This window comes from Corvus kubaryi, unplaced genomic scaffold, assembly GCF_017639235.1.
Source record: "Corvus kubaryi isolate FWS band 111438036 unplaced genomic scaffold, C.kubaryi_AGA036_p1.0 136, whole genome shotgun sequence".
NCBI classification, from domain to species: Eukaryota; Metazoa; Chordata; class Aves; order Passeriformes; family Corvidae; genus Corvus; species Corvus kubaryi.
The window spans coordinates 6,244,552-6,266,509 of NW_024580670.1; the positions used below are offsets into that span (position 1 = coordinate 6,244,552).

The window sequence follows — 21,958 nt, forward strand, 5'->3', positions numbered from 1 at the left end:
CAGCTGTCTCCAAGGTTATACAGAATATCATTTAGAATTAGTTGCTATTGTTTAAATCCAAATGCAGCCTACTGAGGGCTGCCAGGCTGTGCTGCCCAAAGGGATGTGTGAGGCTGAGCCAGCAGTCGGAGGTGGGGATGTGCAAGCGGATCCGGGAGGGCAAGGGGCACTTGGAGGTGAGGAGGGGGTGGGAGCTGGCTGAGCACGTGGCACCACGCTTATCTGTGTGGAAGCGCAACACCTCGCAAACTTTTAAACCTTTAATCTGCAACGTGAATTTATATAAGGCTGCCTGTGGAGGTGTGCGGGTCACCGGGCTGCACGGAGGCTGGAGGTGAGCAGGGACCGGGGAGAGCTCCGGGGCGGCGGCGGGGCCGCTGCAGAGGCGGAGCGGGGGGAGCCGGCGGGGGCGGCTCGGGGTCCCGGCGGAGCTATCGGGGTCCCGGCGGAGCTATCGGGGTCCCGGCCCGGGACACGGAGTAGGGAAGGCGGCGGCAGCCGGGAGCTGCAGGGTAGAACCTGAGTTACAGGGGAGAGAATTTACGTTTTGAGGTGAAAATGAGGTGACTCGTCCTCGTCGGAGGCGCCAGCTCGGGCTGTTTCTGTGTGAATAAACGGTTCTATGGAACGAGCCACCCGAGACTGTGCCGTAGGAATCCTGGGGTGGAACCGGGAAGGAAACCTGGTCTGACTGTGGGAGTGGGGAGGGTAAGCGGGGCCCCTGTCGGTCACTGGAGCCGCTGTCGTGAAGGGGCTTTGGTCTCAGCAGCTGTAATGATCTATAAAGAACATACTGATTATAGGGTTATCTATAACGATATGTAACAGTTCCATATAGAACGATTGTGTAGCGATATATATATAAAATTTATATATACAAATTATTAAATACAATCCGGGACCGTGCAGAGCTGGGCAGAGCCAGGCCGGGTGCCACTGGTCCTGTTGCTCGCGTGGCCTCCCCGGTCCCCCTGCACTGTGGAACAGTGGGAGTGAGTCCCACCCAGCACCCTCCTCCATCGTCATTCCTCTCCCAGCCCTGGTGATCCCAGCCCAGGATCTTGGGGGAAGAGTTTGGTTCTGCACAACATTCTCAGGCAGACAGTGGGATTGTTGGGGTGTCCCATGCAGGGCCAGGAGTTGGACTCGATGATCCTTGTGGGTCCCTCCCAGCTGAGGATATTCTGTGATTCTGTGAGTGTGTGGCTCTGTCTATGCTGGAAAGTGTTGATCACAGGTGTGTAAAGGTCCTTGGCTGGATATGAAGTTGAGTGTTGCTCATAATCCAGACGCACAATCTCTTGCCCTTGGTAAACTGCAGCACCTGCCTTAACAAATCCATAAATACTTGGCTGCTGAGCTCTATCCTCAAATGACCGCAGTGTAGATGTGCACTTTGTAAAAACTCATTTGGAAGAGGCCTGCTCTAAACAGATGAATGGGTTGGCTTGGGTACCTTTAAAAAGAAGAATCCTCTTCTACCAGCACGCTTTACAACTCTGACATAATTTAGAACAACATTGTCCTCCTGAAAATTCTGCTACATGATTACAGTGTTGCCAGCTCTTGTGATTTGCAAACTTGAGAGCAAACCTTGAAGGAGATCATTTAATCCATTCCTCTACCTGAAGGCAAGAGCAGCTTTCCCTAAGCATCATCTGTGAAAGATGTGGTAGGGAGAGTTATTTTCTGCTCTTCATGGTTTCAAAGCCACTGACCATTGGGACCACTTGTAGCTGCTAGTGCAGAGCCAGTCCTCCTGCAGACTTGAATTTTTGATGTTGAACTCTCTTAAAATCTACCTGTAAGTGCTACAGTTTTTACCTAGACATTTAAATATCACCCTGGGAATCTGAAGTTCTTTGCATGGGAATGATGTATGGGAAAATAGGATGTCACTAAGTAAACAGGTGCTATCAACAGTTCACAAAGTTACTGGCCTGTGTAACACAGAGTATACAAAATAAAGTACTCATTTTCCTCTGCACTACTGTTAGGCCTGGGAGGAAGAAAAGCAAGCACTGGATGTTTGAGAATAAGCAGCTTTATAAATCCAGTTCTGTAAATATTGTGACCATTGCTACCTGATGAGCAGGTATACCAGTCTAGATAAATTCATTATTATTTGTAAATTCACACATTGTGGTAACTCGAGTCATGGTTTCCAAACAGATGAGGAGTGTAAGCTAAAGATCATGAAATAGTACCAGAGATAGCCTGTAGGTATGTTCAGCACCTGAGCTTTCATTGTGTCTTCTCATGGCCACATGCTCCATGCTCCCACTGGTCCTAAATGGGAATTGTTTGCACACACCAAGTGGGGAATAAACCAGGAAATCACCCACTGATCCATTCGAGAGGCTGTATGTAGATCTGTGACAAACAAGAGTCACAGCTGCCACTGGGCTGTGAAACATTCCTGCTGAATGACCCTGATCTGTGTGCCATGGAAAACACCTGTTTAGGTCTGTGGTAGCAAGAGCCTCACGTTGATCAAAGCAGGTTTCTCAAAGTTTGACTTTTTAAAAGTGTGTAAATTCATCGCTGTGCCTTTATCTTTTAGAAAAAAATCCTAATCCAAATTGTGGCTGATCAATGGTTGCATTAATTATGCACAAAAGGGTTAATTCGACCAGCCTTGTTCCCTTTGAATGCTGCTTTACCCTGGGAGGAATTGATTTGCATTATGCAGGTTGGACAAATTCACCTCCAGTCTGAACTTCTGTAAAAGTCTCCAGGGAAGGTCAAGTTTCTGTTATTTTCAATAATAAATGAGATTCCCATTGAGTAAAATGATCCAGGAAATCAGCTTCAGCTCTCGGAATAACAGTTCTGTGGTCTCTGATGAGGGGCTGGGAAGAACTGATAAGAGTTGGAAGAGAGATGAATGAATTTCTCCATGCTGCAGGTTTTACAATTCTAACCTAGTAGAATTGGCTCCCAACACAAGTGTTAATAACTTTTTATTTATTTTGAAGGTTGTCTCAGAGTTGTGATTTTCAAATACACTTCTTTACAGTCTTATCCTAGCTCAAGGAAAAATTTTATAGGTGAAAGACAGCTATAACAATAAAGGAGAAGATGGTATTTTTATAATAGACAACAATTTCTCACAGCTCACAGGAATGTCTTCCCTTCCGCATGGTTTTCTGCCAAATGGATGTTTGGAAGCGTTAGTAATTGCGTTTTCCCCTTCAACTCTGGAAGTAGCCTGATTTGGCTGAACAGTCAGAGGGGAAAAAAGAAATAATTAATGTGAATCATTCATCTAGAAAGTGCAAAGCATAACTTAAATGGCAATAGTGGTAGACAAAGTGCTATAGTGAATGTTTCAAACTTCAGATTTCTGTTGCGGTATGAAGTGATCTGAAACGAGTGAGTGGCAGTTCATCAAAAGGATGTGTGTTTTAATTCTGTTTTATTGGCCCTTTCCAGTTATTAATCTCAGAATTGCTAAAAATACATGGGATAATGGATGGTTGCTGTTCAAAGCTCTAGTTTACTGCACAGTCAGTGTGGGAAAGTGCTTTAGTTACTTTGGTTCTTTTGTATTGCCTCGAGAAAGAATTTTCCCCATGTGTTTTGCTCCAGAAGTCATCTGTTGTTTTTCAATGTATGCACATAAACAGCTCTTGCCATTATGCCTGAACACTGAGTCAGCAGTTCCCTCTGATGAAGCCATCACCAGGGCCTGTCATGTTTATCTGCACAGATCAGCATCACAGTGCACATAATGCTATTAGCTCCCAAACGTTGTCTGCTAACCACAGAATTGTGGGACACGAGTGACCTTCTGCTTTTTCCTTCCTAATCGGCTCTGAGCTTGGGCTGCCAGCTTGGCTGTTCTGTGCCTCCATTACCCATCTAAAAAATGGGCATGATTTCATCTTCCCACGTTGCTGGAGGCATTTTGAAGGCGAATGTACTGACAAATGGGACCTGCTCAGATTTTTTGATGTATGTTTGAAGATTTGGGTGTTCGTTTTATTTTTATTTTAAATATTTAAAATGCTTCCAATGAAATTATTTTCATTCATTGGACTTAGGTCACTCTCATCCTGCAGTGACAGAAGTAGCAGGGATTTCTCTCTTAATTTTCTTTTGCCTTTCTGCAACACATCCTTGACAGGATGAGAGAATATTTCTTAAAAAAATAGTGCTGGGAGATGGAGCTGCTGGCTCTCTCCAGCCTCATCACCTCCACCAGTACCATGGGCAGTAGGGATCACCTTAAATCAGCAGTGTCCTGAGCCAGAACCAAAAGACAGTATTTTTTATTTTTCTTTTTTTATCCACAAAACATTTACTGCCCCGAGGCTGTTATCCTGCAAAAGCTTGAGCATGTGTTTAGCACTAATCATGGAAATTGGTCTTGAAGCAATTGGGATACTTGTGTGCTTTGAACTGAGCAGGTGATTTGCAGCAAGTCCCATTATCAGTTCTGTACCAGCATCTGTCTGGCAGAGTGGTTTCACCTGCATCACTCCTCTGAAGGTCTCAACACAGCTGTCAAAGGATGAATGCTTCACACTTTGAAAATAAGTGCTGGAGTTTAGATTTAAACTTTGTTTTTTTAGTAAGGTCTTATCTGTCATATGATATTCTTGTCCTGAAGAAAGGCAGCCTGTCTCTCTGATAATCACTCGACTGTCCTTTAAGTCAAATAACATACAGATACTTCTGAGAGAATATCATCTCAGCGTTTCTTTAAAGCCTGGATCTGATCGTGTGCTTCCAGGCATTCATTTTCCAGGCATGTAGTGATCTAGGAGCATGAGAAAACAGATTTCTGGGGAAACTCTCTTCTCAACACCTCAGATCACAACACCCTCCACCAACCGGGTCTAAGCCGAGGAAGTAATTGGGGTGTTGAGGATTTCTTCTGTATCCTCTGTGTTATGCTGACACAAGTGCAAGCTAAAACCTGGTGGTGTTTTTCTTTGCAGGGAATTGGAGGCAAGACAATGAACAGCTCATTTGTTTGGGCTGCCAGACAGTTGCATGAGGATAATTATTGTGTGATGTTTATTTATGTTGGACTCAAACCAATGGTTGTGGGGACCTGGAGATACTCTGGAATTACTCACTGCAGTGAAAGTTAGAGCTGCCGGTGTTGTAGCTCCGTGGGGCATCTCGTGTTGTGTGATGCCCAGTCAACACCAGCAGGGCATTGATAAACTAGCAAATGAATTTAAAATGGCATTTAAAATTGGGACACTTGCAGAAAATTATTTGCAAGAAGCTAATAAAATGATGGAGTGTGTAATGTGATGGAAAGATTGTTTTGTGTGAACACAGAACTGTAAACGACTACACAGGGATATTTAACAGAGAGAAGGTATAACTAGAAATAATCAGATTAAATGAAGCAAAGATCATTTAAGCCAAGCACTGGAGTATTGTAGAGGGGTGTTGCTTGGCTTCAGAAAGGCAAAGTAAAGCATCCTGTGAGAGTGTATCCTATGAAACTCATAGGTGATGACAGGATTTGTAGGCAAGGTTTTATTGTTTGTGTACAACTGGAAAAGCAATAAAATCAATGGAGAAGCTTGTATACATCATCAATAACATGACAGTTCATTTTGGACTGCAAAGATGCAGAGTTATGTGCGACCTAGCCAGCAGGCTTTTACTGTACCAGGTAATGTTTTAATTAAAAGTGAGGAGAATGTATTGTAACTTGAATTTTCTTTAGTATTCTATTGCACTTAAAAAACTACAAGTTCTTTCTGTGTTAGAGCTGGGGGATGTGGAATTTGCAGAAAAGGAACTGTAAATAACAAAATATTGTAATAGTTTTTATTTCAGTGGGGTAAGAAAATACTTAAAATTTATGTATTCGATTTCTTTTACATTTCAACACTTCCAGTTATCAATAGGGATGAATCTGAAACTCAGACACCAATCAGCTTCTCAATGTTTTGCATTTTTTCAGCATCTTGAGCTGTTGTCTAATCAGCATCACAGAAGGTGAACCAGGATAATGTTTTCAACCAGCTGAAGTGATAGCAATCATGAAGAACTAAAACATGCCTTGCATACAGAGCTACTGAAAAAAAATGCAGGAATTGGTATCAGTTAAGAACAGGTAAAATTAAGGGACAGAATCTGTAGGGAGTATTGTCTAAATGTGCACATTGCTGGGTAGATTTGCTGTCTGTTCTAGTCCTTCCCTTGAGTTTTACAGCAAGTGCATCCATATGGTTACATGACTGCACATTTCTATAGTCTGCATCCTCCTTGCTATAGCAGAGGCATTTGCATTTTTTTGGTCAGTATTGAATGTGAAGCTGGAAAACTGCTAAGCAAAGGTGAAGGAGGATTTGTCAGGGAAAAAGAACCATCTGAAGCAAGGGTTGGTGAGTGGCCAGAGACAAAAATTGAGGAGCCACAGGAGACTCTGACGTTCCAAGAGTGTGATGAGGTTATCACAGTTTGAAGTCCATTAGTTTTACTGCATTTCATGGCTCTGAGCTTCAGGAGAAAGTATTCCATGGAGACAGTGTTTTCAGTGTACATTGTTCAGGGAAAAAGACTGCTTTTAATAACTATTTTGATGTCCTGTGGAAGTGTGGTGGAATGGGGGGGATGGTGGTGGTGGTTTTTTGTTTGTTTTGTTGGGGTTTTTTTTAAAAAGGGAAAAAAACTCTCTGCCTCCTTCTTTTCAGTAGACTGGATGTGGTCACTGAAACAAACTTGAGGGAATGCCTCAGAGATAAATCAATATGTTTTCTGTGACTCTCTATTTCTGTGTTGGAATTTTACAGGGATTAGACTGATGAACTGGTCTACCTGCTATTAGGTGAGGTGTTTTATTCAGGCTTTTAACTGCAAACCAGAGGTCTGCTGCAAAGGCAATTAAAGTCAAAAGAAGGAGTTTTATATCACACCCAAACAGGGATGACCCACATTGTGTTGTATTACAAACAGCAAGAAGAGGTAAAGACTCTCTATTGAGGCAGCTGAGCTGTTGGACATCAAATAATCTGAAATTTAGTACTGTGGCTTTTAAGTGCAGAATATCTTTTCATGGATATATGTGCACATATGTATGCAGATGTTAAAAGCAAACATTATTTTTGAATAGAAGCTGAATTGAAATACTGTAGGTGTTCAGCCTGTGTTGGAAATGCCATTTATTTTGAGCTTAATTATGGTATCTGATCATAGGCCACGTCTGAAGTCTTGAAGTAGAATAGAAAATAGGATATCTTGTTTTGTGGAATTTAAAATGTTTTGGTATCCAAGTTTTAAAGAGATGCATTTTTTTTCGTCCCATAATTGTGTCAGCTTGTGTAGTAGTGCTGTTGAGGAACACACCTGGTCCAGGTTCGTGGGCTCAAAAGCTGCAGATTGAGATGGAGACTGAAATGCACGTTAAACTCTGGGTGGGAGCCCCAGACAAGAGGCTGTGAACTGCCAGCCTTTGGGATAACAAAGGACATGAAGATGGGGGATGCCAGCCAGGTAAATGGATACTGAGAGACACTGCAGGAGCCTCCCAGTCCCAGAAATTAAAGCCTCTGGCCTTGGGAGTGTGACTGTCAGAGTATTCTTCCTTTGGTTGAAATAGTTGCACATATTGCCAAAACAAGCTTTCATTATTTTTTTATAAAACTGGTCGCTGTGTTCTTGTTCCCTGTTTTTCTGCTTCAAAACTCCGCTGCATGTCTTTCCCCAAATAGGAAGATTTCTCCACTAGTTCATGGTAGGCAAAAAAGATTGTATAATGTTTATAAAACCCTTAAGGTTTCTCAAAAAATCGGTGACCTTGGCTTATCTGACTTCTCTGGTTTTCTGTCTGTCTTTGCTCTGTGACTTGGCAATTCATCTTGCAAGAGTTTACAGTGTACCCAGTTCCAAATGCTGTCTTGTCCCCTCATCTTTTCCAAAGCCCTTTTCTCCCAGCCTTTGGTCTGGAACATCAGGCAAAAAGTTTGAGAGCCATTTATTTCTTACCTATTCTATGATTCTACTCCTGCATAACCTACTCAAAACTTGTACCAAGCCATGTGAAGATCTGATAGCTAATGAAATGCAGTTTTTAATACTACACTTCCTTAATCCAGCCACTCAGCCAAACATCACAGGGAATCAATGGGTGTTTTCTTTCTCAGCAGCTGAATACTGCTACTGGACCAATTCACAGCTTGGTTTAATGATATCCTTGAGTTATGAAGCTCTCAGACTGGGCTACACCTTCTCTTTGGCAATTTGGAGAAATCAGATAGCTCTGCAAGCAGATATGAAAAAAGCAGATATAAACCACGATAGGTTATACATCCTGATAAATTACTTATAAAATGTGAAAGTATAAATAAGACAATGCAGTATTTGTTTAAAAGTGCTGAACGCGTGGGAGCAAACCTCCATCCCAGCTCTCCTGTGAGTTAAGGGTATTTTAAGCACTTCCCCACACACACACCTCTGGCCTGTTGTATTTAATACAGATGTGCACATTCATATGGAATAGTGATCTGAATCCACGTTGTGCTTTTCCACTGCTCTGCCTCAGCATGGTGAGGCTGCAGGTGACTGAAGTGGGGCAGCCCCATGCAAGCACTGCAGGGATCAGACTGGGCTTGGGTTGAAATAGCCCAGAGTGAATGATCTACAGGATTAAAAATAACCAGCTAATCAGAGTGCTCTGTAATTATCCAGTGTAGGTATTTAATTTACCACCATCAGCCATAGCCTTCCCCAAGATAGACATTTCTACTGAAAGTAACTGTGATAATTTTTACATAGATGAAAGGTGGACCTTTTGAAATAAAGGTGTGTGCCATGGGTGTAGAATTATCTAAGCTTCTAAAAGTGTATATGAGAGAAACTGAATATAAGTGCATGTAAGTATATAATCACCTCGTTAATTTACTTTCAGCTAATTTCACTTTCTGTAAGTTGCATCCACACTTAGACAAATGGCAATTTTCACTCATTTCTGTACCAGTATTTAAAAGCAGAACATTACAGTGCAATCTCATTACTACTGCTTTATTGATTTATAAAATTACATTTTATTACACTAATCCGTATATTAGAATGAATAAAACTGTGCATAGCTACAGCTGAGGTATTCTTGCCAAGTAGGTACATAGTTTGCTTTTTCATCAGTAGTTCACAATTTAAATTAGTGGATGTCATGCTGTTGGACTCCAGAAACACAGGATTAATGGCAAACTCATTAGTTCATGAAGTTTAATCTTCTTGTGGGTGTCCCACCTCATGGGAAATAAGACGGATTTGGCTGCAGGTGTCTGGTGAGGTAACAGCAATCACTCAAAGAAAGGGATGTAGAGCTGCTGCTATTGTGAACCTGAGAATATTTATTATTTATGCTTTATTTGGTACCAGAATACTCTTTGCTTAGGAGAAAGCAAATGAATGCTCTGAAGGACACATGAAGAGGCTGTAACTGCATTAGCAAGTGCTACATGGCAGTAGAGCCACTGGTACTTTTCTCAGGTCAGGGGGGTGATGCTCTGTTTGAATATTTGGCATAGATCCTTAAATAGGTCTTTTTTAAGTGGCTTTCTTGGGGAGTGTGGCAGGTTTTATACCCTTACTTCTCATCATCAGGTAATTTATCAGTTTCTTTTAAATTGATATTACAGTGGTGAGTGATCCCCTCATGCTGAATTGGCTTCGTGCAGCCTTGGCATGGTGTTTCACAACACGCACAGACGAGCTTGCAAAGCCCCAACGAGGTGGCAAGTTATTTTTGTCCCTTTTAATCTGTTAGGCCCTGATCCTGATCTGTAGGGTTTCCTAAATCCCACTGATTTCTCTAGAATTAGGTTCCTGGAGTCCTTTGAGAGCCTGGGTTTGGCTGATCTTGTGCTATTAACTGGAAACAAACCCACTTTCTCTATCTCAGAGGGCTCTAAGGATAAATGTGTTGAAGATTGTCAGTGTTCTTATTTGGTGGCAGGGAAGGCCACTGAAATAGCAAAAATAGATTTAAAAAGGACAAAAATAACTTGCTGCCTGGAGGGTTTACGCAATCCGAGCTGCGCTGTGTGGCTTGGCTGAATCACTTCTCCAGGGAGGCTTGGGGCAGTCCGTGCTTCTTTGAGGGGAAGGGTCAGGGAGATGCAACTGGACTCAGCATTTCAGAGAGAGGGAAAACAGCTTCTGTGTGTGCTGAGGGTTACTTGTGTGCATGGCTGGCACAGCCCTTTGTGTGAAAGGTGTTCCTCACAAGCTGCTGCTCTGGGCTCCTTCTTTGGTCACTTGCTGGAAAGACTGGTGGGAGAAGGAGATACTAAGCTCTTTGTGCAAATCCCTTCCATCTCCCCCATGGAAGAAGAATGCTTTAGAACTCAGCCATGAAATGCATTTCTCTCTGAAAAGTGTCTGTAGAAAGAGTTTTGTCTTGGTCAGCTCTTTTCTGGGTTTAATCAGTCTTTCCTGCTGACCACAGTGACAGAAATTTGCTTTTATTCCTGCAGTTGTGTGTGTGGCCAGGAAGAGTCAATCAGCATCTGCTCCTGCACATGCATCATTAACAGGGCTGGGAGTTAATTTCTGGTGGCAGACACATTCTTCTTTGGATTGAATTTCTACTCAGCCACCAAGACACTTTGAATGCTTGTCACGTTCTTGGGGTTTATAGGTATCAAGACGCTGGCTAGAGAAGGGATAGACAGAATTTAAAATCCCAAAATGAGCTTTCTGAGTTTCAAGTTTCAGGAGAAAATTGTATTTATAAGCTGAGCGTGTTCGGTTTGTAACAGATTGGGCCTGTCTGAAATGTCCATATTTTATGTAGTTACAAATATGAATGATCCCTTACCCACAGGTATGTGGGGTTACAGTGTATAATGGATTGCACAACAATGTCCAAATGCAATTCCTTTTACTTATGTTGGGGAAGAAATAAGGTATTCTTAGTTTGAACAACCCCAGAAGTCAGTAAAATAAGGTAGTTCTGTGTACAGTGTCTTCTTACAGACTGGTTACACTTTATTTTTGTGTATGTGGATAAGGCTGTTTTTAGTACTGTGCTACTGCAACGTTCTGCCTTAAGCTTGGCTGCTGATCAGGTTGCCTCTTCTGGAGGCAGACCAGGTTGTCTTTGTCTTTTCCCTTCTCCATTTGCTGTTAGCAGATTTGTGAAGTTTGTCCTGCCTGGCAGTTATCTGGCACCATAGGTGACAGATGCAGGAGAGCCAAAGCAAGCTCTCCAAATAACCCTGCGATGTGAGAGAAGAAGGTGACCTCCAAACACAGTGGGAGGGAAAAGGGGCTGTTTTCCTAATATGTTTCTTCTTTGGCAGCTGAAGGCTTTTTCCCTGTAGATGATGAGAGCAGTCTCTTCTTGCTGAATGAAGATACCAGTTTCTCAGAACTGAGATGAATGAAAATACCAGTTTCTCAGAACAATGGGAAGAGCAGCACCCTGTCTTCCTCCCACCCCTGCCTTTCAGAACCTCCCACAGCAGCACTTGGCCTTGCAGCCTCCTGGGTCAGGAGCATCCCTGCACACTTCACCTTATTTACTGCAGTTGCACCCACTGCTGGTAACCACCAGTGGCTTGAGTCTGTATAAAATATGGTTGTAGCAACTATTATCATTACTTTGAGTGTACAATTCCCACATTATCTGCCATTTTATGAGATGCTGGTTAATGGAGATGAGGAGTAAATGACTTGTGGTTTGATCAGATGTATTTTGGTGGCTCACTGCCAGCCAGTGGAATTGAAGAAGGAGTTTGCAGAAATTACTGCTTTGCAAATGGGAGTTGTAGGTATTCTGCACTTGAAATGGTGACTTCCAAATTACTTGCTAGGGGCTGTTTTGGTGCACAGTAACAGTACTACTGCTCAAGAACTGCTTTTGTTTTAACATGGAAGCAATTGAAGTGACTTTAGCCCCACTGAAGCCTTAGTTTTGGATTACAATAAGCAAGATTCTGATTAATTTAGCAGCAGGGCATCAGTGACTATTAGCAGCTTAACTTGAAGGCCTGGTAGATTGATAAAGAACTAAACAGCCCCTGAATCATATATTAACAGTCTGGCCATAGTATAATTGAGGCTCATGTTGGGTAAGTGTCAGCATGGTTGATAGGCAACACAACAGCAGAAGCTATTTGTCTTTTAAATGGGCACTTCAATTATTCAGGATAGTAGTTCATAGTCATCAAGGCATCTGAGCCACAGTCCAGTTATTCTAGGCATGTGTGCACAAGCTCTAATTAGTTCATGTACAGCACTGAGCTCTCCTTGGACAAACTCACCTGTGTCTAGAAGCAGTTTCTCAGGTGGAGTCTCCAGTCCGTGATGAGATCCCTCTACTGTGGCCCAAGCATTAGGGATGCATGAATAAACTGGGATGCATATAGCTTGGGGGTGATAACCAAACCAACAGCTGGGAAAACATTTCATTTAGTATCTGAGTCACTCATGTTAGATGTAGTTTTACTTCCCCAATCCAGGGGTAAAAACTGCAATGCTAACCAGTAGCCTTATTTTTTTGTTTTCTTATGTTTTCTGTGGTTACAGGAAGTTTGAGGAATTCCCCTGTGAATGTAATGTGTCTAACTAGTTTTATATGCTGTGGGATATGCTAGCCAAATAAGACTGAAAGCTTTTGAACCATTAAATATGCAGAAGGAGTTGGTAGCCACTCAGTTTCTCCTCCAGTTCCTTCTTTGCAGCATTAGCAATTCTGAGGTAGTCACACAATGGACATAGCTGAAATTAATTAGCTAAATTGGTACCTAATGGCAATAAGATTTCATGCCACTTAATATTTCAGTGCAAACAAGACCGGCAACTAAATGTATTTAAATATGATTGGCTCATCTTCTCAAGTGGAGTATCTTATCTTTTGTTTGGGCTAAATACAGCTCTCATTGTGCTCAATTAATTCTGCCATTAGCAGTGGTCTGACCTGCTATTAGCTCTGATAAAATGTACAGTCATCCCCTTCACTGAAGACCATCCTGTGGTAAGGATGTTGAAATGCAGTTTAAAGGGGGAAGGAGGATACACAGACTTTGCCTTTGTACATAATTAAGCCATGCTAATGATGGGAGACTTAATTACAATTGGAGTTTATCAGCAGAGAGCTCCAGTGGTGGCCTGCAGGCTGTGATGGTGCTGGCCTGTGCACACTCAAGCTGCACAGCCATGGAGCAGTTGTTCCAGGCTGTGAAAGCGCTCTGGGTGGAAGGTTCTGATTATTCTTGGTGTCCTATGCCTGGGAAAAGTCATGGAGTTTGCGCCTCTTGGCTTTCTTTTCTTCCCCCCTTTCTTGCTGCCCGCCCTCTCCCCCCCGCTCCTTGTGAAGCAGCCCTTCTGGCTTTGTTGTAAGTGTGGTTTGTAATCATTGTACACATCCCAGATGGTTCATGAAAACTCTTTGAAATGCCATCTGCCAGGCGTGTGTCCAGCCGGCAGCCTGTCATTCTGCTACAAGAAAAATGGAGGCGGGTTTTCCCTTCCCCCTGCCTTCCTGAATCGCATTCAGTAACACTTGCTCAGATGTGGAGCAGGATAACAGCCGGAGCATCTGCAAGCAATCTCTGCTCCAGACAGCAACATGGAAAGTTGTTGGGTTTTTCGCCTTTGCCCAGATAAGATATCACAGCCAGTGTAGTTTTTATTTTCCCTGGGCTTGCTGCTGAGGACCAGCTGAGGTGACAAATGTTATCTCTGTGATGCAATGTTTTCCTTTTCCGCGATGACTTTCCTAATGCCTTCCGCGTGTGTTGCGGGCAATCGTGCTGATAGCAGGCACAGCTGCGATTTTTTGACTTGAACATTATTTTCGACTTGAACATACTCAGGAAATTAAGAACACTGAGATGAAACAAATAGATCCATTGAAATGGCTCAGAGGAATTATGACAGAGAAATAAGTGTCGTGTCAAATAGGCAGCCAGCACTAGTAAACTGCTGACTGCAATTTCACTGCTATAAAAATTCAGATGGAAGAAAAAATTGATTAATAAATATCCTCTGTGGGAAGATATAGATAAAGAAAAGAAGAGGCTTCAAAAGATAAGGTGAAAGCAATCCTGAAGTTCCCTGATCTTTGTGTCTCATCAATGTCTTAGTAGTTATTGGGAAAACACACATCGCAGTCTTTGTCATTCGGCTCACGTGCCACATGGCCGGGGGTGACGTTTGACTGATTGATGCGCAGTGGTACAGAGGCTAATTCTCACTTCCATTGTGCTCCAGGCATGGGACAGCTACAACGTATCATTGGTCATAGTTATTGTCGTGGCTTTTCACCCTTCTTGCTTCCCAGTCGCGGGGCAGGTTTAGGGGAATGTGGCAGTGACCACCAGACACAGTGCTCTGGGGAGGGTCCTCACAGCCTCAGTGTCTACGGCAGTGTCCGTGCTCAGGGAGGAGATGTTGCATCTGGTCTGCGACCCTTCATCCCGGCTGCTGGGTGTGTGCTCCACGCTCCTTGTGTGCCAGGGAGGGACCTGAGTGAGCTGTTCTGCATGCCTTTGGATGGAAGCACCTGCACTAGGGCGGAGAGGGGAACATGGTGCAGCTCCAGCATTTCTCTGGACTAGATCTGTGAAAGAAAATTGCCTTCTGTTACAATCTACCCAGTAAAAATGGTTGTAGCCTTACTATAAGGATTCAGAAATACAAAGAATACAAGATTGAGTCCTTTCCAAATAGGAAAGAGTAATTCTGCTAGCAGGGTGGAGATATCCATCACTATTCCCATCCCCTTCCTTACTTTTCCTCCCTCCTTCACCCATTCATACAGCTCCAAGAGGAGGAATGATGGAAAAAAGCACAGGAATTTATAAACTCTCTGAAGGCTGCCAGTAAATAATAAAGAAAGAGAGTTTCTATTTTGAATCAAGAAATGGAGCGTGTTAGAGAAAGTGGATGTCTATCAAGGAAATTAATCTAGTGATAGTCTTTCAAGGGTGACACTCTATCAAGACTGACCTCTTGAGCAGTCTCTCAGATGAATAGGAGATAAGCAGACTTTCCGCTTTCCTGGCACTTGAGGAAAACATTTGCCAGATGCAGGCATGGTAAATTTATGCTCTTTCAGCTTCTGAGAGCTGGAATCTTCCCAATTAGTTTTCAGAAGCTCAGCTTCTTTATTCTTTCTTCTGTCCTTTTATAGAGGGTTTAGGAAATTGTATTCACTGAGAAGACACTGCCCAGGGGCCAGGAGAGTCCCTCAGAAGTGAGAAATCATGCTTTGTTAAATGTTGGGTATGGTTTCCATGTCTCTGAAGTTATTCCCAAGACAGCAGACTGATTTCAGCCACAGCATTCGGACACCTCCAGCTCTCTAACTCCAGTCTTTCTTCCAAAATTCAGTTTCCTATACTATCTGTAAATCTGTCATTTATATTTAATCTCAGACGTGCAGAATCCAGTCACCTCCCAGCCTCCAGAGTCATGGAAAATAAAGGCTATTGAACAGAAATTGATTCTTATCAATGAAGCTGTGCTCAGTGACCTAAAACGCAACATCCCAAGCCATCTTAGGGAAAAAGTCATGAAATGACTCATCTTACACTGTGCTTCAGAGTGCTGTAAATTGGCCAGAAGGGAGAAGAGTTTCAGAGCTGGCAGAGTGGCAGTGATCAGAGCCAGTTCTCCATGGGTGCTACTGAAATTGTCAAGTGCTGGAGAGGGAGATTCAGTGTGACTTATTACTCAAAAGTATTCCTGAACTGGAATGAGCTTGTAGGTGAACTTCTGTGAGAAGAGTTGGCAGGCTGTCTCTTTAGTGAGCACGTGTGAATGGTGCATCAGAACTGTCTCATAGTACTTTTTAATGCTGAATAAAAAATAATAGCATAAATAGAGATGAAACACTAAGAAGAAACAAGGGAGAAATTATGTTTATGATGTGAGAGAACATTTGATGAGATAGTGGTATAGAAATAATGGAGCCTGGAAAGTAGTTGCCTTATCTGAGAATACAGATTGCAATTTTAGTGAGGTTGAAGTGGGAGAGACAATTCTAACAGCAGGAAAGTAATTGCTGGCGTTTTCTCAGGTACCAAATTTTTCCAGCTGTGTTTCTGGACAGAGATGAGAGATTTCTTTGCCAGAGTGTTTCTGAGAGTACAAGAAACATTGTCCTTCAGTTGTTTTGTTCTACTTGGTGCCACCAGTTCAACCTGAAATCTATGTCCTGTTTTTAATGGGCTCCTAACTTCAAACTTCTTTTGACCCTTGTAGCTCACAGAACTGTGTTTTACAAATACTGTTGTATCTTTGTGAAAATTTGTTACTTAATTCTTGATAAAAAAACAACTCGTTTAATGTTCTAATTTCTCCTTTCAGGCACAACCCGCCCTCCAAGAGAAGGAGAAGTGCCTGGTGTGGACTATAACTTTCTGACTGTGGAGGAGTTTCTGGAGTTGGAGCGAAGTGGGACCCTTCTGGAAGTAGGAACTTATGAAGGTATGGAGCCACAGGCAGTGAAAAAGCACTTCAGATACCCATGGTGGGACACCACATTTGCATCACCCTCGCTCAAGTTAGGACCTTGCTTTCCATCCTAGTGCTCTGCTTCCCTTTTCTCTGTAACCTGAGAGAGGGAATTCCAATTTTGCTGTGCTTTATCTTTTGCCTGAAAAGTTAACTGCCTGAAAAGATTAACGTCAGTTGGCCAGGAAAATTCGATATGTAATCCCATAACAGAATACTGGGGCAGTATGCATCTATTGTTTGTATCCACTATGGCTCATCTCCTTGTTCAGTTTTTCTTTCCTCCTGCTGTTTCTCTTTCCCTCTATCTTCCCTAAATACACTTCCTTCGCCACCCAGTTGTGTCACTATGCAGCTACATGATGCATTGCTTTTTTGGTTTTTTCTTATTCTTGGATAATTGCTTCTAACTTGGGTCATTGTGTTGATCCTTTTTACAGCACAATTTTGCAAACAACAGCACTGAGACAGCCAAGGGGCACTGAAATGTCACCAGGGTGAGAGCAGGAAAAAGCTCCAGAGAAATGCAAGGCAGATTGACCATTTTTAGGTACACAATAGGATTTGTGTAACTAAACCTGCAATCTATAGCTCCTTTAAATTGAAAACTCCTTTTGAACGGGTTTGGGGTTTTTTCCTTTGGAGAACATTCAAATGTGCCTCTTGACAAGACAATGAAAATAAATACAGGTTTGAAAGTCCTTCCAGTGTACTTCAGCTCAGTCATTTCATATTTCCATGTGAAAGAAGTTTAATGGTTCTTTTTGTAAATATGAGAGATTGAAAAAGCCTTATTATTGCAGCCTTATTCTAATTATTCTTTATAATAAGAAATATGGAATATGTTTAAAAATACAAACTACACACAAATAGCCAAAAGTCATCAAACATGAACAGAAAAGATTGTGACATGTGGTTTTGGTTTTCAGGGTCTGACGAACGAGTCCTGAAATACTGTTTGTCTGCTTCTTTAAAAACTCCTTTTTAAGGGCACCTTTAAACCTTGTGCTAATTCCCAACTGCAGACAATTGCAGTGTCAAACCTGGTTTGCATGAAGATGCTAAATGTATAATTTGGTTTCACTCTTCCACCTCTCTGAGCTGATTAGCTCCATCAGCACCAATGCTAACATTCCAGCACCAGCTCTTCTTCAGAATGAGCTTTTTCCTCTCTGTGTTTCTAATTATAACACCAAATTAGTTTTCTTTGTCATGGTCCTTGAAATAGATCAGCTGAGAGGCCTTGCCGTTGCTTCCTGATCTGTTTGTTCTAGTGACCTTTCCACTTGGAAAGACAAAATGGGTAACTGTCTGTAAGCTGGCTCCTGGGACATGCTGGGAATTAGTTCTCAGGAAATGCTGTATCCATCTGGGACAGTTACAACGTGGTAGTTTCACTGCTTATGTGATTATATGCAGCAGCAGCTAAACTGTTTAGGTTTCATGGCTTGCTCTTTTCAGTTGCTGAAGATGGTGTTGATTTCTCATAAGTCTAATGTGTATTTCATTTCTGTTGGTGATAGAAGTGCCTTAACTTTAAAGGAATAATTTGTCAGAAGTGCTGAGAAGCTCCTTTCCCCATTGACATCAGTGATGCTGGTGCATTGTGGTTCTGGAGTGCTGGCCAATGGAAGGAAAAATCAATAAGAATAAAGCAAATAATGATGATGCATGTGTGCACATATGCATCAAGACACATTACTATTTGATTATAATGTAAAATAAATAGAGTTCATTTTTCACTTATGGCTTCAAGAAATTATTTTGCTGCCTTCTGAGATTTCTTTAATGGCTTTGTTGTACTTTTTTTTTGAAATCTGGTTTTACAGCTGTATCGATCAAGAGGGTGTTGATCTTGATTAGATCTTGGAAGATGGGGTGATTCAAACCCAATGCTGAAATTGCAAGCAATTTTGTCTATAAGAGAAAATCTGCCAAAACCCAAACCACAAAGCAAGTTAGACTTTTAATGGCCAAGTATCTGTAATTGTCCAGCTTTACAGTTTTAGATATTTTAATTATCATTTGTTTTACACTGCATTTTGCTGCCACGTTTTTTTTTAATAAGTGTTCCACCATGGTTAATTTGACTGGTTTTGATCAGTGATGGCTTATTCTAAACCAGAGAAATAAAGCCCAACAAAAGCAAATAGTCTTCTAATTCTACCTGCTGTACTGAGTAGAAATTGTAACAATTGCAGAGATTGGGTTGCTTGTGATTTAATGCTCTCAGGTGATTTAGAGATGAAGGAAGAGGGATACTATGAAATGGACAGTAGGGATGAGGAATGGGGAAGTTTTTGTGTGCCAGCCAGCCACAAGCTCATGTTGCTCTAGCAGGCTAGTGGTTTGGGGTCAGCATGGTCCCAAGGACCCTTCGGGCCTTAATTTGTCAGCATCAGCATGTGGTGGTGGAGAAGATGGACATAAAGACACCTGGATACTGTCACTTGGAAAAATCTTGTAGAAGAAGAGGTAACAGAAGCATTTAATAACAGTTACTGAAGAGAAGTTCTGGGGAGAAAGATTAGAAAACAGGGAGCCATTGGAAGAGGGGTAATACACAGGACTTTGATGCTGATACAGATACTATCGATTTGGAAAGAATAAAGAACAAGCAGAAGAGAACAGTTGAAAACCAGAAAAAAGTAGGAGAGTGTATCAGGTTTTCAAAGTGCTCTAATTGCAAAAAGAGAAAGTGCAAGCTGAACAGGACAAAAGAGGTGTTGCTGACCTACAGGGCTTTGTAATGCCATTATTATTTCTTCTGGTGCACTGCAAATAGGTTCCTTTGGGCAGCTTTTGATTCACATCCCAGTGAAGGCAGAGCAGGCATGGCAGCTGCTGTTCTGGTCACCTCTCATCTCCCTGGTGTTTTCTGCACCCAAAAGGCTTCAAAAAATGTAACCAGGTGGGAGGGGGCACTGGCAAGCCTTAATTCCTGGGGTTTTCAGTTCAGGTTTTCACATCCTGATTTTTAACCATAAAGCCCAGAAACATCTTCTTTCTTCCCCTGGTGAAAGCTACATGTTGATCACATGAATCCAGCAACTGGAGCTGGAAGACCTGCCCAAAAAGCTGCGATGCTGCCCCAGTATTGGTGATTTTGCCCCACGTGGGTGCTGCACAAAACACACTCAAGCCAGTTAGAAATTCCCATTGACAATACTCATTAGGAAGGAAAATTCTTTTTAGGCTGCACATTGACTAGGCCTTCTGGTGGATAGGAAATCACTGTAATTGTAGTCTCAGGCATTTATTGACTGCTCCTTCAGGGCAGAAAATACTGATGGATGCATGGAAGTACTTGTGTAGGTTACTAATTATTTAGCAATTACTTCTGCATTTGAATTGCGGGCTCTCACAGGGACCCCAAGGGAGGGCTGTTTTGAGCACAGTCACAGCTTCCAGATTTTATTCCCGTTTTTTCCCCAGCTGCTGAATGGCCCTGGGCAGATCAGGTAACTGCTCTATACTTCAGGTTTCTGGCCTGGAGAATATTAAAACAACACTTGCTTCTCTCTTCATTAATATTTCAGCAGATACCCTGTGCCTGCAGCTATCTGCTCTTCCAAAATAGGAGGGGGAGAGTGGAAGCAACGGTGTTCTGGAGGGCTGTGCTGAATTCAGGCAGCCCTGGAGATGGGAGCTATGCAGAGGCACATGGGGACATGAGCATGGTGGCTGAATTTTGAACGGGGGTGGCTGTATCACCAGGATCTGATGAGGCTGTATGAATGAATGCCTGCCCAGCACTTAGTGATCCTCAAAAGAAAAAGTGCTGCACTTTATAACATGTGAAGGGTTATTACATTATAGAGTATTATTGTCAAGGCATCATCTTTCATTCTCAGGACAAGTATTATGTGATTGCCAAGAGAAGTAATAAGTAATCTGCATTAGTCTCATGACTAAGATGTAACGGGGTGACTTGCTAACATTTTTAAAGTATATAAAACTAGCTACTGTAGACAGGGTCTCCAATTGTGGTACTTAATGATTGTAATAAATTACATTAATAGTGCAGTTTGAATTTCAGCTGAAGTAGAGAGGTGTATTCAGCAACATGCTTCAAATCAAGATGCCTTTAGCCTAATTTATCTGATGTGCTGGCTCTCCTTGGGTTTCTCTGCAGCAGCCACGCTGCCCCAGCTGCTTTAGCAAAATGGGTGGATTTTTTTTGCTGGTGCCTTTGCAGCCTGTGGGTGTCACCAGCTCGGTCCCACCTGGAAATGAGAGCCGAGCCTGTGGCAGGCAGAACATGAGGGGAAGATTGGATGAGAAAGGCTGGCAGATGCTGGGGATGCCTATGCAGGTGAACAACATGTTCTGCTTAATAAGATCAGATCTGCTGATCTTTGTCTCCAGACTAGAGACTGACTCAATAAATCATAATGGCTCCTTTAGCTGAATATCCACATACTAATATCTGTGTACTGCAGAATGATTCCTCTTCTATCTTTGGCTCTTAATACTTTGCTTGCTTTTTTTCTTTTTATTTTTTAAACCACTAGTAGAGGAAAGAAAGGTAAAACCTTGTTGTGTATGTGCAGGATTATCAGTGTTAAGAATGAGTGTTGCTGTACTGAAGTCTCATCTGATAACAATGCTTTATTCTGCAAACAGGTGAAGTGGTACCCGAGTAATTCTTGTTTTCTAAAAGCAAATATTCAAATATCTGATAGGGGTTTAGAGTGGCTTTGAATTTCCTGTGGCATTGCTGACTGGATTCTCCCTCTCTCTGCACTTTCAATAACAAGTTTCTCAATGTGAGCTCTGTCAGAAATTGTTCATTAGCAGTCATGCAATTTAAAACACAAACCTCGGGGAAAAGGCTCCTGAACACCTCTGGCAAAAAAAGAGATATGGTGAATTAGTTGCTTTCTTCTTAAGTTAGAGTTCAGGTTATTTTAGGCATAATTTACTTTGTAATCGTAGTTTGATATGTTGAAGACCATTCCTAGTAGTCCAGGCACATTTTGGCATTGTTTTTTTGGTACAGGGTGTTCTTGGGGCACTTCAGAAGTGGCTGCTTTCTTGCTGGTGTTATCCAGCTCCTCTGCAGAGGCAGCCTGGCCTCTGCAGGCTGCAGCACTTCCCTTTCTGCAGAGCTCACTGCCACTGCCTTCCAGACAGGGAAGGTGTTAATGGGACACATCCTCATGGTGGGACTATATATATAAATATTTAACTATTTGCAAGAAGAAGAGTTTCATATTTCAGTGGCTTGACATGATATTTTCTTTAGTCCTACAGCCCTATGCTAGGTAGGGTGTTTCCAGCTGCTTCTCCTGCTTTCTGTATATCATACACAAGCACGTTTATTTATGTTCCCTATGAATTTTTTTTAAATTTATTTGAACGTGGATATAGAAGTTGATATAACACAGCTGGTCTCATGGAACACCCTGAGCCTCCCCAGCCCTCTCCTGCTCCATGTTACCCAGGTTGTACTGCTTATTTATTACTTTCAGTATCATTGCTTTATTTTAGGATTTTTGCATGCCTTAAATGTGCT

General features: G+C 42.2%; 1 protein-coding gene across 28 annotated transcripts in view; it reads left to right on the forward strand.

Moving 5' to 3' along the window:
• Nucleotides 1-21,958, forward strand: part of MAGI1 (membrane associated guanylate kinase, WW and PDZ domain containing 1) — a 335,583-nt gene that overhangs the window by 232,404 nt on the left and 81,221 nt on the right. For all 28 annotated transcript variants that reach the window (XM_042014765.1, XM_042014699.1, XM_042014557.1 and 25 more), the window contains exon 3: nt 16,294-16,413. In XM_042014765.1, the coding sequence (XP_041870699.1) occupies nt 16,294-16,413 (120 nt within the window). The remainder of the gene's footprint in view (nt 1-16,293; nt 16,414-21,958) is intronic.